This window comes from Mycetomoellerius zeteki, unplaced genomic scaffold (assembly GCF_001594055.1).
Source record: "Mycetomoellerius zeteki isolate Tzet28-1 unplaced genomic scaffold, Tzet1.0 scaffold199, whole genome shotgun sequence".
NCBI classification, from domain to species: Eukaryota; Metazoa; Arthropoda; class Insecta; order Hymenoptera; family Formicidae; genus Mycetomoellerius; species Mycetomoellerius zeteki.
In genome coordinates, this window is record NW_017256946.1 from 153293 (window position 1) to 164497 (window position 11205).

General features: G+C 29.9%; 1 protein-coding gene across 1 annotated transcript in view; it reads left to right on the top strand.

Moving 5' to 3' along the window:
• The first annotated feature begins 2697 nt into the window (after positions 1 to 2697).
• Positions 2698 to 11205, top strand: part of LOC108722187 (neprilysin-11-like) — a 23604-nt gene continuing 15096 nt past the window's right edge. Inside the window, exons 1-2 of the mRNA XM_018447166.1 lie at positions 2698 to 2830; positions 8220 to 8289. Coding sequence (XP_018302668.1) covers positions 2698 to 2830; positions 8220 to 8289 — 203 coding nt within the window. The remainder of the gene's footprint in view (positions 2831 to 8219; positions 8290 to 11205) is intronic.

Below are 11205 nucleotides of genomic sequence, written 5' to 3' on the forward strand. Positions count from 1 at the left end.
TTTAATATTTTATTTATTAGATTGACAATCAAAAAACAGTCAATATCTACATTCTTCAATTATTTTCAGATTTACGGAAACCATTTGATAAACATGAAAATTTATCCACAGATTGTCGTCTTTAATAGTATTTCTAGTTGGTTCCTAGGAAAAAAAGACCTTCCTAATAGATTCAATCGAAGATATGAGTATCATCAGAAAAGTAGCTAGTGCAAGTTTTCAAATATACTTCGGATAAACTTTCGAAAACGTCAAAACGTCCGAGTTTCATGAATTTTGAAACACTCTAAATGACGTCAAATGAATGCCCTTAAATGGATTTTCACAATGAAGTTTAATGCAAAAAAACGTTTGAATAAAGTTATATATCACTTGAATGGATTATCTTTACATAGCTCACTCTAAATTACTTCTGAGAGACTTTGATATTAACCTTGATCTCCAACAAGATCTACCCCATTTTCATGCGCTTCTAGATGGGGAGGGGGGGGGGGAGTAAAATGAAATTCATTTCACGTGAAAAGTCAGACGCCTCTGAAGCAGGGAAGGGGGGCAGTGACGGATTTACACATTTTTTCACCCTACCTGTACTTCTTGGCGCCCCTTTAAGACACTTGGCACCCCTTTCAGACAAATAAACAATAAAAAAAAGGTTTCAATTTTTCATCGAAACATCAAGATTTTATTTTTGTGCTCCAAAGCACTACTTCAAGGTGCCACATTGGCAAAAATGCGTCACAACTGGCAATCCTGTACAAATATAAAGTCTCTAGAAGGGTTGCGCTCCTGTACCCCTAGAAAGATGGCGCCCCTAGGCCCGGGCCTCGTGAGCCTCTGTCTAAATCCGCCATTGGGGGGGGGGGGGAAAAAAAGTTGTTTTGCGTGGAAGTCGTGCGTCCCTAAATAGGGGGTAGGGAGATATAGGATGGAAGTCGCTTTGCTTGGAAAGTTGGAAGTCGCGCGTCCCTAGGCAGAGGGGAGAGGAGATGGGGTGGAAGTCGTTCGCGTGGAAAATCGTAAAATGTATTTTAAAGCAGAAAATTTCTGTTTCCTATAGTAGAAAAGAGAGATCATTTTTCAAACTTTTTGTTAATAACTTTTTAACGAACAGTGACCGCTATTTAAAACCAGTTGGAGATCACTTAGGGTTATGACCTTGTCAACATATTGTCAAGGTCAAGGTCATCGGCGCGATGTCCCTTAATGTAAATAATTACCATATATAATTACGATACACAACTTTGTGTAGATATTTTTGGCATTAAACCTTCGTGTCGGTGAAAATCCACTTAAGGGCATTCATGTGACATCATTTATAGTATTTCTGCCAAAATTCATGACAATCGGGCGTTTAACGTTTTCGGAAGTTCATCCTATTTTTCTTTTACATATGAAATTAAGTATCAATCAAAATCCATATAGCAAAAAGATTGCAAAATGATTGCAGATGTATTTCATTGCAATGTTGTAATATTGCAAATAGATTGTGCAATGTATTTGCAACATTGTTGTAATGTATCATTATGATACTAGCATCATAAAAATGTTCATCTTCAGCAAGATTGGGCTGTAATGTCGTAGCAATGTTGCAGCGCAATGTATTTGCAACTATTATTAAAAATAATTCTTTTGTTATTACTGAATATAATTTGAAATACAATTTGTGATATAAATTTTAAAAATGCAGAAAAAACCTAATCAACTAATCAATATATATATTTTATATTATAACTATTATATTTTATACTTAATTGTAAATTTTATATGCAGGTATATATATTTTTAAAATTTTACATATGTAGACATATATTTTACACTTTATGCAGGTACGCCTCTTTTATACACGTTAACTAGCGAAATGGAAATAATATGAAACTCTATGCATTCTATATCATTTTCTTTACAATATCAAAGAATTTTTTAAATTTAAATATTCCAAAAAATGATGAAAGTTGATTATAAAGTTTGAAAAATCTTGTCACGCAGCGACGACAACAAATGTTTCAACGAACACTATACCTAATTCCTAATGGCTTTCGCACCGGACGTGGAAACGTACTTTCCCGCGCGGTAAAATGCGACGCGATAACTAATAAGCTTACAGCTCCTAACATGTTCATTGGTTATTGCGTCGCATTTTGGCAAGCGTTTCCGCGTCCAGTGTGCAGAAGCCACAAATTAATGGAAATAATTAACAATTTTGTAACGTGTAATTGACGTATGTTCCCACGTATGACAGCAGTTCATTACTCAAAAACCAAAATGTCTTTTAATGTCTCTGTAATAATGCTGCAAGATTTGTAAAATCTTGCGCTGTAATATGTATTATAATATATTACAATTCATAATACCTACAATGTTGCAACGATATTACAGCGCAATCTGCAATATTGCAACATTTCTGCAACGTTATTGCAAGTTTCTGTGCGCTGCATGGGTTCTCTCTTTTTGCTTTTCGAACGAAAGTTGCGTTTCACGGTATATACTGTGAGTGTGTGTGTGAAGGAGTGAGGTGTAATAAAGATATATGTAAGACTTTGTTAATATCATCCTGATAATCTCTTTTAATAAACTTTACATAGTATTATTTGAAAAATATAAACTCTAAATACAATTCTTTTCACTCAAAAGTCATAGACCCTTGCGCGGATAGGAAGGGAAAATTGCCGTTTGATCGTCGTTGTTATTGGTTCGACGATGACATACAACAAGAACCAATGGGAAAATGTGAACGTATGGACATTCGACGTTATCTGTCTGGCTCGACTCGGTGTTCAGTGTCGTCAGTTCAACCCTATCAGTGAATCATTCAGCATGAACAACGAGAGCAGTAAGTTATATTTTTATATGCTAGCCTGTATACCTAACTTTTCTTTTCCGGTACACCGTATGTATGTATATAACTCGATAATATTCTCGTAACCGGTGATATTTTAAAGTTGAAGTCAAGAAAAGTTTCCGCAGTTTTTACATTACGAGCCTGTTATTCTTGCTTTTGGGACTACGGATATAATACACGGATAATAACAAAAGTAACAATAATGGAAAAATAATATAATAATATAAACTTAACCGCAAAATTACAGATTACTTTTTCAATTTTTATATAATAACGTCTCTTTTTAAAATTGTATTCTTTTATACTTTCCATATTCAGAAATAAAACAAATATTTATCAAAATAAATCTAACAGAAAAGAATACGAAAAAAGCACAGTTGAAAGTTGCGTAAAAAAATGTAGTTACGTAAATCCTATTTTATCGCTAAAATTTTTATTTTGTGTTTATTTAATTAGCATAATTATTTTAAATACATTTTTATTGTCGTTTTTGTTATTAATAATAAAAGCATTATTTGTTCAAGATGCATAAATTAATAATATTGCGCAAAAAATTTTATTATTAATTGTAATATTGAAAATTATGTAGAAATTATATATATATCTATAAAAAAATTCCATTTATTTAAAATGCTTTGATTAATTAAAAGAAACAAAAATTAATAATCAATTTTGATATTATCCAAAGAAAAACTTTGATTTTATTTTTTATTGCTTTTTTTCACTTATTGAACGCTAAGATGACCTTATTTTGATATGCGATAACAAAACTAGGTTATATGTGAAGATAGAAATCTCTGTTAATAAATGTAGATCGCTCAATAGTTTTAACATTACAAAAAATAAAACAAAATATTAATTTTTTTCAATACAAAATTTCATAGTTTCCTATAATAAATAAAAAATGTATTGTATTTGTATGTGATAGAGGTAATTGCTATTTGCAAATTTTTTACTCTATTTTTAGTGATAATTATTATTTAAATTTAATAAATTGCTTTCCTAAAAAAAAGATATAAAGTTAAAATAAACTGAAAATTATTTAAACTAAAAAATACGTGTACACATATAATTTTTTTATTTATGAAAAATTAACTAATTTTTTAAGTTTGTTATTAATTTTATTTATTACTTAAGAATTAATATTAGGGGAGAGTGGTCTAAATCGGATCTATTTGCAGTTTTTGCTCTCTATAAGGCATAAATAAAGTCCGATCGTAAAATCGAAGGTGCTGTTGGAAAGATCATTTAATTCCCTTCATTTTTGCTTGAGATTATTTTGACGTATCTCTCACTTGTGTTAAACTATAATGGAAAATGTACAAACGCTTTTTCCGGTCCGATTTAGAACTATCGGTTCCAAATCGGACCATCCCCTGGTTCAAATCGAAAACTCCTATTTTTATGGATTTTTAGATAGAATTTTAAAATATTTTAATGTATTTTTCTTAGTATTGAGTAAAAACGAGCGATTTGACAGTCAAAGATAAACATTTTTTTCGGAAAAAGAAAATACTGACTGTTTATATTATTATAATTGAAATCAATAAAACTCAACTAATCTGAGTCTGATGAGACTCATGATATTTTACTGATTTAATTGCTTGGACCAGATCTAGTCAGCCGATCACCAGTACTACAACCAGGCCTATAAGTTATTCACTGTACTGTCCGATTTGGACACGGGTCCTTTCGAACTTTGGAACAAATTTTATAATAAACCGCAAAAGTGATCACGAAATGCTTAATATTTTTTAATTTTACACTCTTTAATTATCTTAAATCAATTACTTTTCAAATTTTTAACACCTTTTAAGTAATGATTTAAAGGATTTTCTTTTTTAAAAAAATTTTCGCACGATGGCTGAAAATACATATTTGCCTTTATTTTATGAATGTTATGACAGAGAACTGTAAAACTGCTATCACATGTTCGGTGTCTTATAAAGACTTTACATTATAAATAGTACGCAAATCTGCTTAACCGTATTCATTTAAATTAAAAAGGTCCTATTTAGAACACGGTCCGATTTAGACCACTCTCCCCTATTACAAATGTTATCTAGGAAATAATATATATATACATATACATTAGGGCAGTTCATAAAATTCAAAATATTTTTTTTCAGCCGCCTTCTTGAAATCATTTGTTCCTTATGGTTAAAAATAGTTACTGAAATTTTTTCAGATTAAAAAAAAATGCAGAAGTCGCGCAAGTCGCATTTGTGATGAAAATTAATGTTTTTCAGTTGTATATTTTTTTCTAAAACGAATTTACACTTTTTGCAAGTTTCAACAACGTAAAATTATGTCTCAGGAAATTATTATTATTTTAAAATTTTTTCCAAATAAAATAAAGCTATTGTGTTATATAGATTGAAAGTGTAATTTATTGAACATCTTCAGATTCAATGAACTGGTAAGTGCAAAAAAAAATTTTTTTTAAATGCGTAACTTTTCTTATTTCTTTGATATCTAGCAAGTATATGTTTGATTGCTTACTCGGAGAAAATATTATTTACTGTGTACATAAAATATTGAAAAATAAAAAACCGAAAATTTTGATATTATTTTTGGATTTGTATTAAGAAGGTAATTAAATACACTCAAAATCTCTTCAAAGCATATTTTTATATTTATACGATACAAATTAATAAATTTATTTATAGTTTTTTCAGCACATTAACATCTTACTAATATGATGCCTGATTGTGCATCAAAATTATTTAAGTAGGTATTGCTTGTCAATTTAATTTAATTCGTGATATTATTCCAGTAGTTTTAATTGCGTTTATAAGTCCAGAAAACCAATTCGGCGCGCAGTTTGAAGGATTACAAATATATTACGTTCTTTTATTATTGTTCGTGTTCCTCGAAAGATTGTGAATTCGTTTGTTGATGATAGAAAATAAAAAATTTAATGGGTATCCATTATTTGAAAGAGTCTCGATCGATTTTATGTTTTTGACGTGAAACCGAAGATGTGTGTGTGACAACAGCAAAATTCTGTTTAATAAGCCTATGATAACCGATTTTTTATGTTCTATTGGGTGGTTTGAATGGAAGTTGAGATATCTCTCGGAATTTGTGGGTTTCTTGTATAAGTCGAATATAATGCTACTATATTCTCCACAACCAGGGTAACATCGAGAAAGTTAATGCGGTCATCGCACCAATCTCCATGGTGAATTTTAATCTCTCATGATACGAATTAAAATTTGTTAAGATTTTCTCTAATAATTTTTCTGGAGCCGTAAATATGATATCATCTACGTATTTGAAATTAAATGCTAGACCTGTGTCAATACTCGCAAGTGTAACCTCCTCGAGGTCCTGTATTACAATATCCGCTAAAATCGGGGACAGGAGTGAGCCCATGAGTGTACTAAAGATCTGTTTGTAGATTGTTCCATTGAATGTGAAAAAAGTTGAGTCTAAGATTAGTGAAATCGCTAAAACATATTCTTTCATCGGAATGGGCGTAATTGTGGTGATAAAATTATATCTTTTCTTAATGCTGTTCAAAGCTAGTTCTTTGGGAACATTGGTGAATATAGATACCACGTCCAACGAGATCAGTTTGTGATCCGCAACAACAGACAAGCCATTGATTTTTTCAATTAGTTGATAGCTATTTTTTATATAGCTGAAATGTTTGGGAATGCTACGTTCAATAATATCGTGTAAAAATGAAGCAAGATGTTAAAGCGGGCTGTTGATGCACGACACAATTACTCTCAATGGATTCCCCTGTTTGTGTACCTTTGACAACCCATAAGCTCTCGGTAGAATGCCATCTGATATATACAATTTTTTATGAGTATATTGATCTATATATTTGTTCCTATCCCATCTAGTCAGTATAGTGCGAAGTCAGGGTTGGAAAAGTTATTTTGTAAAAGTAACTAGTTACAGTTCCAAGTTACCGAGACTAAAAATTAACTCGTTACAATTACAATTACTAAAAAAGTTTTCAGTTACTTTTCAGTAAACAAACTTTTCAGTTACTTTTTTGTTATCATGACAAACAATATGAGTGACATCGATATCATTAGGGCTATCAAAGAAAAAAATTATTTACAATACAATTTTATTGAAAAATTCCTGTAATTCCGCGGGAATATACGCAAGATAACTCAAATAATGGACGAAATAATAATATGCATTTAATAATTAACGCCATTACAAATATTAAACAATGAAATAATATACATGAGCATTGCGGATGTTAAGTGGAACGCACTCTTAGCGCTACAAATGCTTCGAAGTATTTGATTAACCAATTGAAAGAAAGAATTTTACAAACTGATCGATCAAAAAATACTTCGAAGCATTTGTAGCCTCAAATGGACCGTAGCCTTAATCAATATTCACATTTTAACCAATCATATTAAATTGACAAATAAGTTTAAAATGTAAAGTAACTGTAAAAGTAACTGTTATATTAGTTACTAGTTATTGGAAGAAATGTAACTAACAAGGGAAGTTTCACAACTGTCCGGAACAGATTTGGTTCTCCATGAAATATGTTGTTAAACACGAAAATCTAAGACACGTATTTTTTTTTATAGGGGTGAAACACCCCTTTGAAGAAAAACGATATTTCTATTTAGAGCCGAATACCGAAAAAAATTAAAAAAATTTTTTTGTTCAACAATTGTTAACAAAAAATTTAAAAAAATTTGTTTTTCTTCACAACATTGAAGTACTTTTGAAACCGTACAACTTTTGTTTAAAAAATTTTTTCCATCTTTTATACTTCCGACGATATTCGGCTCGAAATAAAAATACCGTTCATATTACTATTCATATAATATATCCACGAAAAAATTATTTAACATACACTTGCACGTACATCTTACGAATTGGCTCCTCTATCTATTTTAAATTATTAGACTTTAGTATTAAAAATAATAACAATACAGACAATGAAAGAGTACTTATTTTTTAAACATACAGGTTAAAGAGTGACCGCAAAAAAGGTTTTTTTTTCGTCCGTTTTTTGGGCCTTCAATTTTTGGACTGAACTGTATGCCAAATAATACTCTACAATAAGATATTAATTAAAAAGAAGTTTCAGGTTGAGGTGACAATTGTTAGTTGGAGGGGAGGGGGGTCACGTATTACGTCTACACGAAAATCCGTCGATTCCACCCCTTCCAGCTCTGATAATAATTGTCATCTCATCTTTAAACTTCTTTGTGATTAATGTTTGAATATAAGGTAAAATTTGGCACACAGTTCAGTTCCAAAATTGATGACCCAAAGAACGGACGATTTTTGCGGTTATACTTTACGTTATAATTGCTGCTTTTTGAAATGATATTGTAATTTGTCTCACTAACGGTTACTATTGTTTTCATATTTTTTCTTTTTTCAGAGGATGAAGGGTCCGTTTACTTGGTCGGAAGCCAAAATCATCTGGTAGCGATCAGCTCCAGGAAAACTTTGTTAGTAAGAAAGCGAGATGGCAGTTTTCTCTCGATAATAATTAATTAAATTGAGAACATACATTTGTTCGCTGTAAGTAGATCAATCAGAGTCTCCGCTAACTAGACCTGTTATGTTTATAGTTTCAAGAAGAAAAGTAAGATTTCCAATCTATCGCTGATAATTTTTTTCATTCTGGTGGGTGCCTTGTCCATAACAGTTGTGATACTCGCTATACTTTGTAAGTTTTTTCTTTAATATGTCTTATTTGTTATAGCTAGGACTATATTAAAAATATATCTGTTATATATTGAAATATTGTGTATATATATATATATATATGTAATTATATAATTATATATTACATTAAAATATATTTTTTGGAATTATGTATCAATCATTTAAAAAATATGTATTATATATTTTTAAAAGTATTATAGGATAGAGCGGGACTAGTTGTGACATTTTTTCTTTAAATTATTATAAATCTTTACACAATTATGATAGACTAATGGTAAATGGCTTTAAAACGTTGCATGTTCATCTGGCTCAATAATTAAGTACTTATAAATCCTTAATATAATTCGTAAATAAGAAAAAAATTATGTTAATTACAAGGATGCAAAGTGGACCAATATGCCCCATCTATGAGGCATGTTGAGTATCCTTGAAGGATAAACCATGAAGATAATCGTTTAATGAGGTTATATATTATTAAAAACATGAAAGGATTATGTCTATATTAATCAAATTTTTATTATTTGCATCTTAAATATAATAATTTGTAATATTCTTTCTTTTTAAATGCTTTAATTAACAAAATTAGAAAAACTAAAATTTTTACTCTTTTATAATAATTAAACGTAAAATATATGTTTAATCGTTAACATAGAATAAAAAGCATTGATAAAGACAGATTTCATTTAAGCAGTTGAGTTTATTAGCTATGAGATACTGGCCCAACAAGCCCATATCGGTATTGACTGAAATACTTTTTTATAACTGAAAAACTGTAAATAAAATAGCAACATTAAAGTTAAAAAATACGATAACAACTTATATCCAAAAAACACATTTGATTATTATCAATTGTTTTAATTACCATGTAGACTAAAAAGAATACTCATCTAATAATTTTATTTTTGATATACAAAAACGAAAAAGCGCACGTATTTGGCTGTTGACAGCCGGACACAGATTATTATATTAAGGTACAGTAATCACTATCTTTGTGCTACATTACGCGAGCATAGACATATCTATATATATTTTGGTTATTTAGATATTTGCATTTGACCAACTTGCCCCTATACTCAAATAGCCCCGCTCTATCCTACTATATTTTTTTAATTTTTTAACAAATTATAAATTAACAAAAAATATAAATTACTATGATAAGAGTATTATTCATATATTCAACATACATATATTTGTTCTACGAAAATAATATATTAAAAAAATAATGCAAGCAAATTGGAATTATAATAAAACATAAACATTTAAAATTTCTGAAATGTTATCGCATTAGTCATTTTATGTCTGAATATCGTATATAAGTTCTGTAACTGTGAGTTCTACTAAAATTATAATACAGCGAGAGAATTTTCTTTTAAAATTTATCCTGAAAATATGGTACTGTTGTACAATACAATATTTCAAAGATTTTTACCATAAACTTCAGTAAAATTGATCAAACTTATTTTATACTTTATTGTAGTTTTATTAATGAATGAGACAGATGTATATTAAAATTCTTCGAAATACAATGTTATCCCACGACTGTCATATTTTCAGGGTAAATTCTAAGAAAAAATTCTCTCCGTTATAGGTATACACAAGGTGACCCATTTTAATCTATCATCCTAAATATTTCCGTTCCGTCGCATTTTACAAGAAAATGTTTCAGATAAAAGTTGTATTTGTCAAGATTAAGGCCATGGCAGACTGTACTTCTTATTTTCATTTTTGCACTAAAAATTCATTTTTACGTAAAAATGAAAATAAGAGGTACAATCACCAATGGTCTTGATCTTGACAAATACTATCCAGGACATGATCCTGAACAACATTCAAGAGGTTGTAGCCGTCTCGTCGGTCGGACAACTTGCGTAATGTTAATGCCGGCTGTACTGTAACTTTCGAGCCTTATAACTCGAAAAATACTTAATGAAAAAATATTTTATTATAGTGTTTTGGAAAGCTCTCGAGGTAAGCTACAAGAATATGTAATGAAAAATAGTGGGTTTAATTTAACAAATTAAAGGTGACCTTCATGTGATTTTTAAGCGACTATCCAAAGTCAAACCAATGTTACCATTTTATGGCTTCCTTGAAACCATACAACTTTTGTCTGAAACATTTTTTTGTAAAATGCAAGGGAACGGAAATATTTGGGGTGATAGATTAAAATGGGTCATTCTGTATAACTCTTACAAAGAGAAGATTCACAACTGTCCGAAACCAATTTGATTCTCGATGAAATATGTTGTTAAACACGAAAATCTAAGAGACACGTATATTTTTATACGTGCTCTAACTCATGTTTAAGGGGTGAAACACGCTTTTGAAAAAAAAAAAACAGTATTTTTCTTTCGAGGCAAATATCGTCGGAAGTATAAAAGATAGAAAAAAAATTTTTTAAACAAAAGTTGTACGGTTTCAAGAAATACGGAAAGAAATGATTCAATTCTTACGATGCTTTTATATATCTTCTTTGCAATTACATATCCTTGACAAATTATTGGGAAATCAATTAACATATCTTCGATCGCCATTGACATTGTGTAAATATTTTAGCGAACATGTGCCTATAGATTGCAGCGTGCCACGTGTCCTAAGAAATAACTTTGTTGCATGCTTATCATTGATGTTATACGATAATCTATAGCATTTTACATGTGACCGTGATTTCTAAAACGTTACATTTTATTTATATA